The 18225-nt window shown below is 43.6% G+C and overlaps 1 protein-coding gene across 6 annotated transcripts in view; it reads right to left on the bottom strand.

Moving 5' to 3' along the window:
• KCNH7 (potassium voltage-gated channel subfamily H member 7) overlaps positions 1 to 17992 on the bottom strand; it is a 376531-nt gene extending 358539 nt beyond the window's left edge. For all 6 annotated transcript variants that reach the window (XM_072982177.2, XM_072982182.2, XM_072982194.2 and 3 more), the window contains exons 1-2: positions 17537 to 17992; positions 12917 to 13147 (exon numbers count right to left, since the gene is read on the bottom strand). In XM_072982177.2, coding sequence (XP_072838278.2) covers positions 12917 to 13147; positions 17537 to 17612 — 307 coding nt within the window. In that variant the 5' untranslated portion in view covers positions 17613 to 17992. The remainder of the gene's footprint in view (positions 1 to 12916; positions 13148 to 17536) is intronic.
• Positions 17993 to 18225: the final 233 nt, after the last annotated feature.

Below are 18225 nucleotides of genomic sequence, written 5' to 3'. Positions count from 1 at the left end.
TCAAAAGGGATGCCAAGGGAGCCTTACAACCTTCAGGGGTGGGTGGGAAATCTTTCATTTACAAAAACTGCTATGACTGATGATATCATCAACCTTGTGCAGCTTGACTTCTAGCAAGAGAATTTCAGCCATAGAAGCCTGAGGTTGGGAGTTTGTTTCCCTACTGTGCCTCTTTGACAGGGGCTGGACCCAATGATCTATAGGGTCACTTCCAGCTCTGCAGTTCCAAAATGATGATGACAGTGATGATGGTGATTTTGATTTTAGTGTATGATAGTGTAGCACAGTCTATGTCATTTCCAATCATAGTTAAACTCCGGGTGACTTGTGAATGAATGAAGGTGGTTAAGCAGTGATGTCTTATAAGTGAAAAACTTGCAATGGTGTAAATCTAATCTTAGTCCTACTTGGAGCAGACTTTGTAGGTCTACTCTAGGTAGGGCTGATGATAAATGTAGACTAATAATTCAAAACAATATGTCTCTTACCAATGGAGGTTGATGAGCATGGGGAAAAAAGAAAAAAATAGACGGCTCAGCTGGTCTGCTTCCTAACCTAATACTTCAAAGATGTTTTTAATTACAACTCCATTCAGTATGATGGGAGCTGTAACCTAAGACATCTAGAGGATGCCACAGTGGAATAGGTTGCAACCTTTTACTGATAGCAAGTGTACTTAGACACAGAGAGACAGATAGAATACAGGCAAAAGGAGAGAACACTGACATCATTACACCTGTACATGAAAGTGGTTGCTATTTCTTCTAACTAGATGCACTGGGTCTCATTTTCATTTTGTGCTTTGGCAAGATACCCAAGAACAAATATGTATGTGTAACATTTAAGTGGGGAATGGCAACTAGGAATACAATGCCACGAGGCCAAGCCTGTCACTGATTTCAGCATATTTTCAAGAGTCACAAAACGAACATTACATACATCTGAGCTTCAAACTTAACAGAACCTGCATGCAGTTGGGCACTGAAGAATCTATATTGAAGTGCAAATTATAAAGTGAAAATCAGCAGTGACTTCAGGAGTTAAATCCCCTGTGAAGCAACCACATCTCAGACTTCTACTGGAGCTGGTGCTATAGCTACAGAGCTGAAAGAATATGGTCTCTAGCTGATAGAATTGTGTGGGTGTCATTGTCTTTATATCTAGTGAAGTGAACCTATAAAGCCCATCTTACTCATTTGTTAACATTTTCCTGGCGGTCTCCCATCTAACTCCCTCCCGCCACCTGCTTTCCTATACGTTTAGCATCATAAATCAAGCACAGAAAAAAACAAAACTTGTCTTCTAGTAATCATCAATTTGCCGTGTCTTTCCTGGACAATTATTTTATGTAATCTTTGCTCAAAACAAGTCATTTCCATGCTGACTGTGCTTTGTAGGGAGAATGTCCTCTGTAGCAATCCCGAACATACTCAAGAGCCTTTGCAGCCAGCACAAGAGACTATGCACAGTAAATGACCCAGGACACAGACCCTACAGAATGCAACATAAGCATTAAACAACTTCCATTAAGCTTGATAGTCACCTTGTTGCCTGAACAGTTGATCGTGCAATGATCAGATATAACTTATTTCCATAATGTTTATAATAAGGGCAGTTGCAGTTCCACTTAGATAGAATGCCTCAGTAGTACAGGATTATCTAAATTGATTCCAGAGCTTGTTATAGAGTAAAATTCAAAATGTCAAATCAATGAAGAGATGAATGAATGAATGTGTTGATATCACCTGCCCTTGAATAGTACACCTTCTAGGAAAGGAGATCCACAGTCAGAGGCAGATACAGTATCTCCCTGAAGATTCAGGACCACAGGCAAAGGTGAAATAATTCCATTTTGAAATACAGCTCCCAGATTCTGGAGATTAACTGAACAGGAGTCTATATTCCCTTTGCCAGTGTTACTCATGCTGTGTTACTCATACTCAGCTCAGGTCATACTGTGACCTGAGCTGGCAGCATAGCAATAAAAAGGTTTCCCACAATGAGAACAGAGAGAGCTGGCATAAACAGAGCTGGCACTTCCATCCCGATATGCATCTATAAGCAAAGGGCAAAGTGAGGCATTTGCTTCTGGTGGCAGATAGTGGACTCAGCAGTGAAATGTGGTGTTATATAGTTTACTCGGAGCAAGGTTACTTGTGGCCCTGAGAAGCAGCATAACGTGTCTGTTATGAATCCTCAGTGTGGTCATTTTTAGAAGACAAATAGGAGGGATGTCATCTTGCCTTTTACTTTAGCTACCTCAAAACGTCCTGGTACTGAGCATAAGAATCTTGTGCTTCAAGATTCCACACCTGCTATGGAGTTGAGAAAGAGAATGCAACTTTGCCACCTAATACCCTAAGCAAGGTGGAATGATATTAGCAGCCGATCTCCTGCAATGAAGTGGTGGTGGTGGGGAGGCGATCTTCTGACCAACATATTGGAAACACGCTCATTCCACTGACCACCAGCACAGTAGCTTTGCTGCTGGCATGATACACTTATAAAATGCTCCCAAGTTAATAAACAGTCCTACTTGTTTTTCAGTTCAAAATCAGGTGAGGGCACAAGAACCAGAGGCAAGGTGTTTGCAAAAAAAAAGTGAGAATTAGCATAGGAGAAGGGTGTTCTGCATTTTCTCAGACTGAAAAACTGCTGGAATCTCATCCGTGTAAGGATCTGTGAAGGTATTATAATTACTACAAAAAACACCCAAAGTAAATCTCGACAAGACCTGGAAATGCCTTCATGACATTTAAAAGGGTTCTAAGTGAGGTGGATAAATTTTTTTTAAAAAAAGGAGAAAGAGAGGGAAATGAAGAAAGAAAAGCAAGCAGAAAATGCAGATCTATTCCTGGCCTTTGGGAAATCTACATAAGAAAATGAAGGTGTGGGACACTGCCAGATGCTTTGTGATGGGAATTTCTCACATTAAATAGTGTTTCTACATTGGTAGCTATAGAAACAGCCAGTCACTGGACACATAGATTATAACTCCACACAGACAGCTACTTGCTAAGCAAGTGATAGTTGCCCCAGGACCATAACAGCAATCTGATGTAGGCCCCCTCCATCTGGAGTAAGTTACACCTAATTTAAGAATGCACAGGCTGCAATAAAGCTGCATTTTTGCTCTCCCAGAAGGTGTTTTTTCTCTCTGTATAATAGTCAGTTGGCATTATATTGTCTCAGAGAATATCAAGGAAACAGAAAGAAAAGAGGCAGTTTGGGGAGGAAGAGATGCAGAATAAAACAGTTACCTGTTTCAAAGGGAAATGCCCAGAATCTCACAGCTGCTATGGTCAGTAGTCATATTGATTGCTGGATTCTCAGAGCAGTGAAATTGCTTTTTGAACTGCAGCCTGAACACACTTGATCTTGCTAGATTTCAGACTGTTGGACTATCAGGAAACACCAGGGACTTCAAAGTAGAGCTGAGGAAGAATCCTGCATAAACTCCTGAAGAACTGATGTCACTCAAGAGTTGGCAACATTAGGCTGAGTGGGCCAATGGTCTGACTCAGGGTAAGGTAACTTTTAATGCTCCTCACTTCCAGGATTCCCAGCGGTTGGGATAGGTGGGGGATTCTGGGATTTGGAGATCAATGAAGTGACATTTCCAAGGTCTGCTCAAATCTTAATTCTGATGTGGGGACAAACAATGTGAAGACACACCTACATGGACAGGAACATAAACACACACAGAGAGAGTTCCTTGCAAACTCCTCAAAATCAATATGGGCTGACTATACATAAGGAGGAGGTTGTGTAATTCCTCTATGACAAATGACAGTAACTGGGCAATGTAGAGTCGTTCTCCCTCTCTCCCCTCCTCAGAATTGATTATGGAAAATAAGAGATGCAATTAAGGGAACAAGTTAGCATTAGGATTTATTCCGGACTGCCCCACGCTTTCTTTGTTTCAGCAACACGAAGTAGGCCAAGAGAGAGTTATTTTGTTGCTGCTTTGATGAAGCCAATGGGAGTAAAACCTTTGGGTAGTGTGGGCGGCATATAAATTAAATAAATAAATAAATAATAAATATTTAAAACAACAACAACCCAAAACCAACCCACCCTGTCCAATATACTGTGGATATCCCAGAGGATCCAGATCTACCACCTGCCAACCTTGACAGTGAAAAGACCAAGGAATTGTTCAGAATTATTCATACAAAGTATTGGCGGGGTCATTCCTCACAGCAATACAACATGACAACAACTGGTAGAGTTTGCTGACAAGTTCTCCTGAAGAGTGAAAGAGGATTGAAAAGCAACCAAGGGCACGGCCATACTTTTAGGCACTTACAGGTCTCTACTGGAGCTGTACTGTGGGAGAGACCTCCAGCAAGCGTTGCCTTGTAGTAGCAATGGGACTTATTTCTTCCCACACATCAGGATGTGGCTGGTTTCAAGTTACCAATAAGATAGAAACAACAACAAAACCCACAGGGGTTTCACATAACTCAGTGCCACCACACAGAAACAGAAATATTAACCTGACCTGCTCTTCCAGCGAAAGGCACGACTAGTGAAATGATACAGGGTACCACGACAATTGCTAAATTTCACCTCTGCCATTTGTACTCTGTCATTACTTCAAAGGATTTTGCAACAGAGCTTTGTTACAGGCTATTAACCTGGGCAGTGAGCTTGACTGATAAAACATCACTCTGAACACTAAAGGCAAATAGGTCCGACAGCCTGGAATGAAGAAGTCGTGTGGAGCTTTCCTAAGGTAGCTTTAAGGTAAGAGACGAACCTCGCTAAGTTGAATAGGTTAAACAACATTTGAGGGCATGGTGTAGAATCCAGGAAATCTTGGTTTGTTTGTTTTTTAATGTCTAAGAAAACTTAGGGAAATGTGCAAGTTTTCTAAAAGTACACCAGCAATCACATTTATTCAAACAACAGAAGATATAGAAGAAAAAGTGGGGACTAGAGATGGCAGTATTTGTATTCGTACACAGATACAGATATCCCCATGCAGCTGGACTTAACAAGGGTCTGGCCCTGACTTTATTAAAAAGTTTACTACTGGGATGGAGAGTCTATGACTGTGCATATGTATGCATTTCTCTTATATGGGCTTTAATTGCCTGTTTTTCTCCCTCCCCCCCCCACTCTTGCTTTTTCCCTCCTTTGTGGTGGCATAAATCCCACTATCTAAAATCTACTACTCAACTAATTGTGTGTCGTCAGGTAGATTCAGACTTATGGCAACCCTTTTCAGGGTATACGAGCTAGTGAGTACTCAGAAGTGGTTTATCATTCCCTTCTTCCGGGGGGCACCCTAAGACAGTACAGCTTGTCCAAGGCTACATAGGCTACATCTTTTCCTAGGAAGCACAGTGGGCAATTGAACTCCCAACCTCTGGCTCTGTAGAGCTCAACATACTCAATACTCAAACTCCCACAGTCACAGTGAAGCTCAATACAATGAATATGTCAGGATTAAAAAAAAAGATGTCAGATATTAATAAGATGTGAATAAGCCAATTTCCTGTACTCTTAAAATGATCAACAATGAAATTTGTGAATTTGTTTATCAGTTCGACCCTAGCATGCTGCCCAGTTCAACACTAAGGTGATGGCAATAGTCTCTGTTGGCTCCTTTGGCTATCAAAAGAACTGTCAGACACCATTATTCCCTTTCATCATGTTTGTCACCATGTCCTGCCCTTGTGTTTCTGCTCTGCAGACTCTCACCAGTCTTCACAGCTAACAATAAGCAACTTCACTTTCCTGTCAATAATCAAACTTCATAGGCTTGCATACACTCAAGTACGTCTCACTTTGATCATCCCACAACACACTCACTATACAAAAAGAAACTGATGGAGCACAGTCCTCCTCAATTTAATACACAAACCCATCCTCAAACCCTGCATGATTATAGTTTTTATGTCAAAGCTTTACAGCTTTATCACCTCAAGCAATATTTTACAGCTGTCAGGAATGATTTATGCAATAATAACTTTAAACGGGCAAAACTGGAGTCCTCGGAGGAAGAACCGTCACACATTTCCATGGCAAAAACATTATTAAAACAAAAATATTGATATGCTGTGTAAACACTATCTTACCTCCAAAGATACCTAATCAAATCTGTCCCTACAGATAAACCAATTGTAGAAAGGATGTTATGAAGCTGATGAGAAGAAACGCTGGCTCTCTTGCTATGAATTTAAATTGCTGCTAAGGACTATTATGCACTTCTGGAAAAACTGAACTAAATCCACTTTTGAGTCTCAAGTAAAGTAGAACCACAAAATCAATGGTAATTTATATAATTCATTCAAAGGTTTTACTCTAATCTAACTTAAAAATGGCTTTAAGCCTAAATGAAAGTAAAATTTCCATGTACTTTTGTGATTTAACCCTCTCACACTTCCCAGTTTGGGTAAGGTCACAGAATGTGGTTGCTAGGCTTTTCAAAACAGCCCAACCAAAATCATGGTTGGGCCGACGTTAGGCAGAATAAGGCAGTCAATCCGAGCAGCAGATTTTGGATATCATGAAATGGCAGCCAATTGCTAGTCTTTAAATTTCTTATTATTATATTCCTACTGTCAGAAATGGAGAGAAAGCTTGTGGGACTTCCTGCCTCACCAGCCAAAGCAATCCAACTGGCTTTTCGCCCTGTGCACCTTGAATAGAGAGCTGGTGTCATTCACTGCTCTGCATCAATCAACACAACCTCTTGGGCTGCAGGTGCATCTCACATACCAGGCTGGGTTTATTCAGCAGCCATCCTTGCCTATTTCTGATAAAAGTCCCAACATTTTGATTATTTTACAATTATCCACTAAGGAATAGCTTGTGGCATAGCAGAGGATCCAAACCTTAGACAAACTGACTCTTTTGGAACAACGTGCAGAAGGGAAATTGAAACAAATATATACATATACAGAGAGAGATTGCTGCTTTAGAACAATTCTGTAATGGGGAGATTGGTTTCCTCCTGGGTACATAACTCCCAGAAATAATTTTCAAGGACCGTGGAGGTTTTACCATGTGTCAGTTTAACTGGATCAATCGCTTGCAGCATGGTCATCTCTAAGCTATCTCATTAAAATCTTTTCCTTTTTTTCTGCCTAGCTTTGTGCAAATTGCTGGGAGCACTGGAAGATCCCAAGAGCTGAATCTTTTACTGACAGGTAAGAAAGATGTTAATTCTGGCAATTCTTTAATTTCTTTCTTTTCAAAAACCCAGGAAACCAGCAGTGACTGGCTGACCAGCATTTCTATTTCCATCCTAAACTTCACCACAGTTACTGCACATTCATCCACTAATACTTCAGTGCTGAGACCCTACAGAGAAGGTGGACTGTCGTCTGAACAACAGCATTCCAGAATTTCAGGGTGCCATCTATTTGCATTCACTTGGGAATGAACCACAGTGAGCTCAAGCGCCTGGGTAGATATGTATATTATGCTGTTATTCACCCAGTTACTGTCATAAGAATAGAAAAAGAAATTATCTTTTACTTTTACATGAGCTAGAATCCTGCTACTCTTTTCTAGGTATGCCATGGCCCCACTGCCTTTGCAGCTGGCAAAATGCATGAACAGTGCAAGGGGATTTTCACTATCTCTTTGTGCAAGCCAGAGCTTTGTTGTTTCAAAGAGGGTGATCTGCATTTTGCATAACTGCAAGCCAGAGGCTGCGTGAAAATGGCAGCATGCTCTATCAGTGCAGGAGTTGTACATGACAAGTACAAACAGGCATCTGGCCATCAAGTCTATCTGTAGCCTTGCCGTCCAATTCCCACGTCCACGTCTCTTTTCAACACTCCATTCCTATTTTGGGTACAGGGATCCATGACACAGGATGCTGCTGAATTTTGCAGACCAAGTTACAACCACCTGAACATCTTGATCTTCTTGGACTCCGTCCATCAAATGGCACCCTGTTGACCACAGAAACTCAAGAAGGCCCTGCTGTTTCATCCGTACTTCTCCTCCTCCTCCTCCTCCTCCTCCTCCCCCCACTACTGGATGACTTCTGATACCCTATCTCCAACTGGGAGCACAATGGTGAACCCTTTGTTCTTATTAAATATGGAAAGATTCTAAAGTAGTGTTGGTATAAATTTTCAGAGTTTTGTCCCAGTCCAGGCAGTCCAGTTGAATGTCAGCATAGTACAGCAGTTAAGAGTGTTGGACTAGGACTCTAGAAACCTAGGTTCAAATCGCCTCTCAGCCATGTTAATTCACAAGCCAGTTGCACTTCCTTTGTGTAACCTCCCTCACAGGGTTGTTTTGAGGATAAAGTGAGGATAAAGAATGCCCACCACCGTAAACTCATTAGAGGGGAAAGAAGGATGTAAGTACAACAAATAAATGAATAAACATGAAGATATTGGAGGCAGAGCCTGTGTGAGTATTCACATCCCCTGCCTGGCTTCTTGGTGTTGCAGACAGCTGCACAGAACTTGTATAATATCAAAAATCTAAAATACTCAAGACATAAAAGTGGAAAGTGAAACAGACAATCTACAGGGGGGGGGGTTAGCATGCTACAGGGAAGACACCATATGCTAACATATGACCTCCATGTGGATGTTGCTCTAGATAAACCATTGTTATGTCTGTAATTATATGCTATTTCTTTGAAGTGAAGGGAACTGCACTCACTGCATAGTTGTGCAGTTGTCTCTAGATCAGTAAAAGGATTTCTTTGGGGGCATCTGTGAATGTCCACAGTTTTGCCCTCCACAACTGGCAAATGGCTCTGCAACTCTGGCTTTCCACAGGATATCCACATGTGAAGTAAGTTCTCCAGATGGGTTGGCCAACCACTCCCACTACCCAGACAGTGTAGGCAATGAAAGGGAGTGGAAGTCCAAAATATCCAGTCAGCTAAATGTCCATCAATTCTGCTATAAAGCAATGTAAATCGGCATCTCCAGTGCCAGAATGTGAAGGTTCTGCAGGTGAGACTTCTGCTTCAGAACAAATTCTGTTTCTACTGTTATGAATGAACCAGCACAGATACATTTGCAATGCAGGTGTCTGATCTTAGATCGATCACACCAGAGTATATAATAAGCATCCCTCAATGCACTCAAAATTCAGCATTGTTTACTCCTTGGATTTACTTTAGGCTTTGGTGCCTGCCTTGCTGCTTTAATAGCCAGTATGACACATTATTAAAAAGGATAAGATTCTATAAAAATGTGGAAAACCAAATCCTCACAGAAACATTTTAATCCTTGAATACAAAGCAGAATGTATTCAAATACTAAAACTTGCACTCTCCTGAATTTTGCAATACAAGTTACAAACAGGCAACCAAACTGAAATAAACTAAACAACCAGAAAATGCCTTCATTTGAAAAATTATTATTGCAGAAAAAAGTGTACGTCTGTAACAGTGCACACAAAAAATGTGCACATCTGGACAGATTCATATGAAATTCAGATTCATCATATAATGGGGTATGTACATTTTTAAAGGAGCACATAGAAATATGCACAAACATATGTCTGTTTTGTTTTTTGGGGGAAATGCATACAATTGTTTATGCAGAGAAATTTAAAGAATTGCCATCTGATGAAGAACCAGGATGGAGACTGAATCTAGCAGCAGAAGAATCAGAATCTGAATAAAATCAAGCTTGACAGAGTCACCCATCCCTGTTCTCAGCTGCGATGTCATTCTTCTGGGCAACAAGACAGCAAAAGTAGGAGGCTCAGTGAAGCGTAGTGGACAAAGTGCTGAACTGGGACTGAAATTACAACCGAGAAGATCTGCATTCAGCCTAAAGATACAACTAGCTGTCCTTGTGCCAACTAAACTGGTTACAGCTGCACTACAGACCTATCGTGTATACAAGATTAAAGGTCAAGGGCTTCCCCAAAAGAATCCTGGGAACTGTAGTGAGAGACAGAGTGAGAGACAGAGGGGTGGAAGTCCAAAAGCATCTGGAGTACCAGGCGGTCTCCATGCCCATTGGGTATGCGTGCATAAAGCATCCTTGGAAAAGCCCAAGATACAAGTGTAATAACATAAGTCCATTCTCTAACAACCTTAGAAGGAGGACAAGACATAAGAAAAGGAATCAGTGTACTCATGCCTATTGAACATTACAAGCACTTTTGGAACAACAGGTATGTGAGCCTCACCGCCCTCGCCCCAGGTGAGATCAGTGGGCAAACCTCCATGCCCCTGTCCATTAGCTCCACACCATCTAGCTTGAGTCGAACAGGATTTATTGCAACAGGGGGTGGGACAGTAATATCAGTGGGAGTTTGTGCCACTCCGGTAACCTGTCCCAGGTCACTTGTGCCTTCACTGTCTGGCTAGTTCCATGCCCTGTTAACTTGATGGTGGTGGTGGTGGTGGGGAGGGTATGAGTCTTTAATGTCCTTTAACAACAGCCTCCACAGTTGTACAGAAGGCGCTGGGAGGAGGGACAGACTGAAGCCCACAGTGAAAGCAAGCTGCAGATCCAGTGATATCAGCAGCAGTGGCAGCTGTTGCTGAAGGCTCTGCTGATGTTCCTTCGGCCTCTTTTGTCTCTGGTGCTGCTGCTCCATCAGTGTGGGGGCCCCTTGGCCCAGCTTAGGCTGTTGAAGGTGGTTTCTCCAGTGAGGCCAGTGGGAGGGGGGGGAACCCTCAAGTCAGTAGCCTCCAGGGCACATCCTTGCCCTTGGGGCACACAGGGTTCTACAAGGACCCCCATTCCTGTGATAAACGTAGTCCCAGGCTCCCTCCAGCTCCAGGACCGTTTCCACACTGTAAACCTCATTCTAATTCCTCCTCAGCATCTCCGTAGGATCCTTTCTCCTCTAGATCTGATGACTCAATGCACACCCCTCATCTTCCTTCTGAACAACCCCAGCCTCCTCCAAGGCCCTTTTAGATGAGGGGAGGCTCCCCATCCTCATGTCTCCCCTGGTGTTTCTTCTTGACACCGTTCCCCTCCTTCACCCATGTCAGGTGCTCCCATCCCTCACCCATCTCAGATCCAGCAGTTGCTGTTTCCCAGGGTCTTGCCCAGCTTGTCAGGGGTGCTCTCAGTGACCCTCCCATGAGGTATATCTTTTTTTCCTGACTATTCAGAAAAGCATCAGATCCGAAGCACCATTGGTATTAATAATAATACAATTATTAGCAAAAGCTCATTTTCTTTCCTAATCTCTAGAGCTGCCCCCTAATCTCAACCTTCCAAATGCTTGCCTGTCAATACCATCAGAAGAATCCAGGAACCACACTTGTCACTGCTGCTTTAAAGAATGGTTTCCCCTCTATAGTCACAGTCCTCGAATGAATGGAAACGGCACACTGGCGGATCTCCAGCACTAATTAAAGCTCCCCTTTTGAACATCCAGTATGAGATTGCTTTGCATTTTCCTTTTGAACACATATACACAGAGCAAACAAAAATAGAGTACAACATGCTTCCAACTTGATTCCAACTTGCTTAGCATCTGACTTAGAATGCTGAATAATCAGTAAAGAAAACCAATTTAAACCTTCTGAAACCATTAGCCTTGTCACCTCCTTATCAAGATGCATGCTGGCAAATGAATAATCAACCTCATTTTCTTTTCGTTTTCAACACCAACTTCATCTTTAATTTTGTGAGGTATATTTTAGACAGCTTGTAGTCATTTTTTATACAAAAAATAAACCCCCAAATGGTTTGAAAGAGGTGGATTTTTTCCCTAACTGCCCTGAAGTAATTACTTAGCATCTTAAACAGTGTTTAAAATCAACAATACAGTAGCAAGATTTCACTGCTGTTTACTTTGATTGCTGAGCATCTTACACAGTGTGTCACCACATTTAATTCAAACCTCAAGGACATGACCATGTAAGTTCCCCTCCTGGCCTCCAATGATGTAAAGCACCAATCCACACAGAATCTAGATCAACAGTGAAAAATGTCCTACCCATAATTCATTATACATTATACATTTCTACAGAGAAGAAGCAACACAACCAAAATAGATGCTTGTCTCTATCTGTCTTTAAACGTTGTCAGTTTTATGCCACAGTCTATGACACTGAATCAGTGTCACAGTAATTATATAGTAACTGATGGTCGTATTTTGTCCAATTCTTCCTTTTAATCTAGATTCTGCAACTAGGTATATTATTAACTCAAGTTGACAAGGGAGCCACCACTGGAAAACATGAGACTGGAAACCTGAACTCAGATTTCAGTGGTCATCTAGACCCAGCATAGTGACAGCTGTACAAGCCCACTGCTTCCATTTGTCATAATGGTTTTAATTCTGTGTCTGAATGCGTCCACCTCACTGATTTTATGCAAGTGACATCTATTCTCATAGTCATACTTTTCCACCCATGAAAGAGAGACAGCATTGACACACTTCATGAGTATATCTGACAACAATGAATGTGTTTGTGTGTGAATGAATTAGACTTCCAAATGCCTCTGTTCACCAGAAATACCTTCACCATAAATCATCATCACGAGGATCATATTCCTTTTTAAAGGACCTATTCAATATCTGCTTTTATATACAATGCTCCAGTTACCTATTCCTGGGGGGTGGGAAGCAGAACCACAGACATGCTCACACATAATCATCGCTCCCAGAAGTAATTCATTTCTTTTAAATATATTTATATATAATCTTTTCCTGAGATTTAATCTTCTATTGAAACTACTCCTTCATATCACTTCATGGAAATCCCAGTCCTGCATCTAAGACAGGTCCAAAATAAATTTAACTATAAAGAATTTCCACTAGTTGGAACAAAGCTCCATACTTCCAAACAAAACAACAGCATTGTCCAGGAGACAGGCATGACGCCCACCCAAATACAGCACAAAACCATTAAAGGCGCATCCGAACAAACCAAGAACCTTTCAAAATCTACTCCAAACCAAACGAATTGCTCATGAACTTTTTAGAACAAGATAAACCACTTTACCATTTTTGTGATAATAGGTGACTTCCACTTTCCTCTCCTCAGACCCCAGCAATGCCTGGGCAATCTGGGCAATGTGGTGCTTTTTGGTCTCTGGTCCATGAAGAAAGTCACAGGTGCATGGTTTCTGCATGACATCTGGCCTGGAGAACCCTGTCATCTCACAGAACCCGTCGTTACAGTAGATGATCGCGCAGTTCTGCACTCGAGCATTAGCAATGATGAATTTTTTATCTGCAATTTAAAAAAAGTAATGCATTTTTCAACAACCTTACAACATCTCATAAAAATCTCACTGCTCTTCAGACAGAAGCTACTGCTACATCTGATCTGCACCAGAATGATGTGTGCTTCAACAAGGACTCACTCCAGTAGGTTGGAGGTCTTTTTTTTAATCCAATAAAAAGTAGAAATAAATCTCAAAATAATCTGCAATGCGAGTGGGGGGGGCTTCAACCTAGGAACAGGAAGCAAAAACATTTGTAACTGCTGAATATATTCTTATTCTTATTATTTATCGTCGTCGTCGTCATCATGTATCAATATGACTGTAATTTTTTATGTTAGAAGTCTTCTACAGCTCAGGGACTGGCCAACACTGACCTGCCAGTAGTTTGGGTAGTGGAGATCAATCATTCTCAAGCTCTCCTCTTCACTCCCGCTGTTTGCCAGAGTTCATAGGCAGGACTCAAATAAAAGCCAGAAACTAGGAAGCTATACCAGCTGCACAAAGAGCAGGCAAAGCCACCAGACAAACAAGATGAAAATGTTCACATAATATTAATCTAAGCCTTGCAAATAGTTTTATTAAAAGAACCAGTTCATTATAATATCCTTTTTTTTGCCAGTATATTAGTTTCTGCCACGAGATTAGTTACAGTGGTTGTCACTTTTGCTAATCATCTGGAGAACGCAGATGACCTTAAAGTAATAAAAAGAACAAACAGTGTATAAATGTTTCCCTGCCTGGTGAGTAAGGTTCAGTGTTTTGGTTCAGCTCTCGAATACCCGGTCAAATTAATTGCCTACCCAGCCAGAATCATCTACTCCACTGGTTCTTAACCTTGGGTTACTCAGGTGTTTTTGGACTGCAACTCCCAGAAGCCTTCACCACCAGCTGTCCTGACTGGGGTTTCTGGGAGTTGCAATTCAAAAGCATCCCAGTAACAAAGGTTGGGAACCACTGATCTATTCTAATCCTCAGCACAGAATCACAGACTTGTAAAGCTGAAAGAGATCTCAAAGTTCAGTGAGGGAAACTCTTTGCCAGGTTCTCAGGTAGAACTCAGAAAAGTTTATTTTTGCTATAGTTCAAGTTATTATTGTAGTTCCTAGAGCTATCATTCGTAGGACTGTTCTTCCCAGAATCCCCCATTCTCCGTGGTAAGTGGCTATGCCAGCTGGGGATTCGAAGTCCCACACACTTGTTTCCAAGCCATGGTAGGTGGCAGAAGCCACCACCTGGTGGCTGATCTTTTTTACCTCGAGATGCCTGGCTCTGCAGCTGGGACCTTCTGTGTATAAGAGAGCTGCTTTACTGTCTCACTGAGAGATTAGTCTCACTTATCACACGATGAGGCAATTTGTTAATTTGTAATTTTTGCTTGATTTGCTGTTTAAAGAGGAGGCCTGAACGAGAGAGATCAACTCCTCACATTTAAAACAAGAAGTCCCCTTCACTATCCAGACACCAGGGTGCTCTCTCCCATGATAACAGCAGCATGCCTTTAAGGCTTCCTATGCATTTGCATTGTAAAGTGATGCCACAAGGATCAGGGTCAGACCAAGACACTGCACTGCCTGAGGCAAAGAAACAAGAGTGTGCCCTGTCTCATTCCAGGTACAAAAGTGCAGGGGATAAGCACCTGAATCTTTCTGCAACACTGAGAATGAAACAGTACCCTCCACTGCTCCAGACCTCAGCAGGCCATCTTAGGACATGCAGGTGCAGTTGTGCAGCATACAGCTCAGCTCACCTGCTCTTTTCTCCTTCAGTGCCTTGCTACCACTTCCTAAAATTTGATGCTTACGGCAACAACCTCAGTTTGCCTAATGGCAGGGCTGGCTTTGACCAGGATGACTATGGGACTCTTTAACAATACTCACATTACAGAATTTCGTTGTGACGTGGTACATATCTACATGCCAGTCCTCAGCTGCTGACCCTAAATCAAAAATCTTTATGGGACTGATATTCTTTTTCACCTCCACTGTACTGGACAGATGTAATCACACACAAGTACATATCATGGCAGAAAGTGAAGTCGGTGGAATGGACTCCATTGTAGTCTCAGCTATTGTTACACAACACAAGAGTGCTTAAGCAGGACATTTCTCATCCAACTCAGTCAATAGTTCTCTTTCACTTTTCACTCTTGTTTTCAATGGCAAGTAAGGCTTTGAAGCCAAGTCTGTATTTACATAATGACCTATGGAATGATTCACAGGTACAAATTTAATAACCTGCTATAACTTCATGCTACAACTCCACTACATAAAATATTTGTCCCCATGAGTAGGAAAGGATCAATCTCTGTTTTTCACTTGCTCCTCCATTTGATTTGAAAAATGGGAAATCTCAAGTTCTTTCTTGGCAAAAGCTGCAAATTTATTAAGTTCATATCAAAAACAAAACCTATCACAGCCATTTGCACTGACTAAATTCAACAGATACCTCCCCCCCCCCCAATATGGAGAGGACAATGGTGTACTGACCTACCAGGCATTTGTGAAAGATGATGCATCTTTCAGAGTAACAAGGTGGCAACCTAATTCAACACCATAAAGTAGACATAGGGATTCAAAGTACAACTTGAGTGCTCAGCACTCAGTCTTGAGTCTGGATTTATGATGACGTCACTTTTTGTACATTCAGTTAATTTTTAAAAAAACCTCAATATTTTCAGCAGAATATATGCAGAATTTTGAAAATGTTGGAGACTTCATATGACATAATTTAACAAAGAAAATTCCCACACATGCCTACCCAAAGGGAGAGGAAAAAATGCCCAATGTTCATCGTGGAAGGCAGGATGCAACATTTGCACAGTTGATACATTAAAAATAACTTCCTTTTTATTTTCTCTCAAATGTCCACCATTATTTGCAGTTTGTCACAAGGAAGAGTGCCTGATTATTTACAAATTATCTTTGTACCAGCAAGAGTTTGGGGTAATTTAAGGGTCTTCTTATGCACTCCCTTACCTAGATAAATAAGTCTGCTGATGTTATTAGGCAACTTACATTCCAGAGGACTACAGAATTTTACCTCTACCTATCTTTCATGGGCTACAACTCTGTTATGTTGATGATAGAAATGGTAACTGCCAATGAAGGAAGGTCTGCAATAAATGCTTCTTATTACTAGGCTTTACCTTACCAAGATAATTGGAACTAAGCATTTAAGGAAAGGACTCCAACCTATCTTGCAACTTTATTATTTTCCACAGTATGACAGAACTAGACCAGGTCAGATGTTACCTTCTTTAAATTTTTGACCATTACCCAAAAGATTAAGACTGCAATCCTGCACACACTCATTTGACTCTAAGCCATACTGAACACCCTAATTGGCCTGATTCCACTTAAACCATGCTCGGTCAGGTGGCAAATTCAAACACATTTGACTAAGGAATAAATCTCCCACAATGCCCAAAGACATCCTCTGAGTAAACATGCTGAGAAAAACACTTAAGACAGCACACATGACTCTCTTGTGTGGGACCGTCAGCTGTTGAATTTAGGAAAAGACCTTACAGGTCAGATGGAGAGCTGTGCTCGGTCTGTTGGAGCAAAAGCAACAGAATCTTATGGCAGCTTCAAGTCGGCCAAGTGGCAACGGGCATGAGTTTGAGGGGACTGTAACTCCCGGCTTCAGAGGCATCCCATCAAGTCACTGCAAACAGCGTTTCAGATGCCACAAGTCCCTTCCTAGTTTATACAGATCGGACAGCAAGCGCCCAATCCATCCCAGGCAGGACCTCTCCTGGAAATGCCTTGGAGGAACTAACTGGCCCTGCTTGGCTGCGAGGGGTGTGCGTGTGCTGAATGGAGGGGAGGTCAAACTTTTCGTCAACTCCTGCTAAGCAAGAGGCATCTGGAAATTTAAGGTCAAGGTTTGAGGCCAAAGGAGGAAGGAGCCTCCTGCCAGGTCTCTCACCCTGGACCGTTTTCCAGGGCACTGGAGTCTTCCAGGACCACCTTCCCCCCCCCAAAAAAAACCCACCAACAACCCTATCATCATCCTCTGATCCCGGGGGGAAAGCGATTGCATAAGCAGGCAATGGTGCGCGAGTCCGGCGGTGCCTCCTCGGAGCCGCTGCCCGGCAGGTGCGAAGCGCACGAGTTGGCGGGAGAAAGGGGCGAGCCGGAGGGATGAGCGGAGGGAAGCTCGGAGGCGAGCTCAGCACCGCAAGGGCTACCGTGTCCGCCACCGCCTCCGGCTCGTCCGCCCTGCCCGGGATCCGAGGTGGTGCTGGGCGCCCCGTTTCCTCTCCCGCCTCCAGCTCGCTCGGGGGGCGAAGGGGATCGAGGACGAAAGAGCGCGCGGGGGGGGGCGCGGGGGGGGGGTCCCCTCTGGTGGGGGGGAAGTGGAGGGGGGGAAGGCCGGGCGCGCGAACTTACTTTGCCCTTCGAATTTGCGGATGATGGTGCCCAGGAAGGTATTCTGCGGCGCCACATGGCCTCGGCGGACGGGCATGGTGCTCGCTCTTCCTCGGCAGCTGCCGCCAGCCCGGGCGCCAGGGCTCCTCTCTCTCTTTCTTTCTCTCTTTTTCTCTCTCTCTCTCCCTCTGCCTCTCCCGCACGGCTGGCTGGCTGACGAGGTAGCGCTTCCCGCTTCTCCGGCTTGGCTGGAGCGCGCCCGGCGGCGGCTAGCCTTTGCGAGAAGCCATCGCCCCTCTCGGCTGGGCTCGGGTCCGCTTGGGCGGCGCGGCTCTCCCTCAGCGCGGGCCAGCCGCTCGCCTGCCGCCCGGAGCCGGCTCCATGCTGAGGGCGGGTTGCCTCCCGGCGAACCTGACACGCGCGCCGCGAAGGGGAGGGCAGGCAGGGGAGGGGAGGGGGAGAGCAGGGAGGGGCGGGAAAAGGAGGGGAGGGGAGGAGGAGGAGGGCGCCGCCGCCGGGGAGGAGGAGGAGGAGAGGAAGCAACCCCGGGGGGGGGGCGGCGGAGGGGGGGAGACTTCGCGCCAAGGCGAGGGTCCCGCCGACTCCCGCGCCTCAGGCAGCCGAAGGCCGGAGCTCGCCGAGGCGGAGGCGGCGGTGGAGGTTCTTGGGCGGCTGCAGAAGGGATGGCAAGCAACCTCCGCGCCGGGTGG

This window comes from Pogona vitticeps, chromosome 1 (assembly GCF_051106095.1).
Source record: "Pogona vitticeps strain Pit_001003342236 chromosome 1, PviZW2.1, whole genome shotgun sequence".
In the NCBI taxonomy this organism is placed as follows: Eukaryota; Metazoa; Chordata; class Lepidosauria; order Squamata; family Agamidae; genus Pogona; species Pogona vitticeps.
This window is presented reverse-complemented; position numbering and strand designations above follow the sequence as displayed.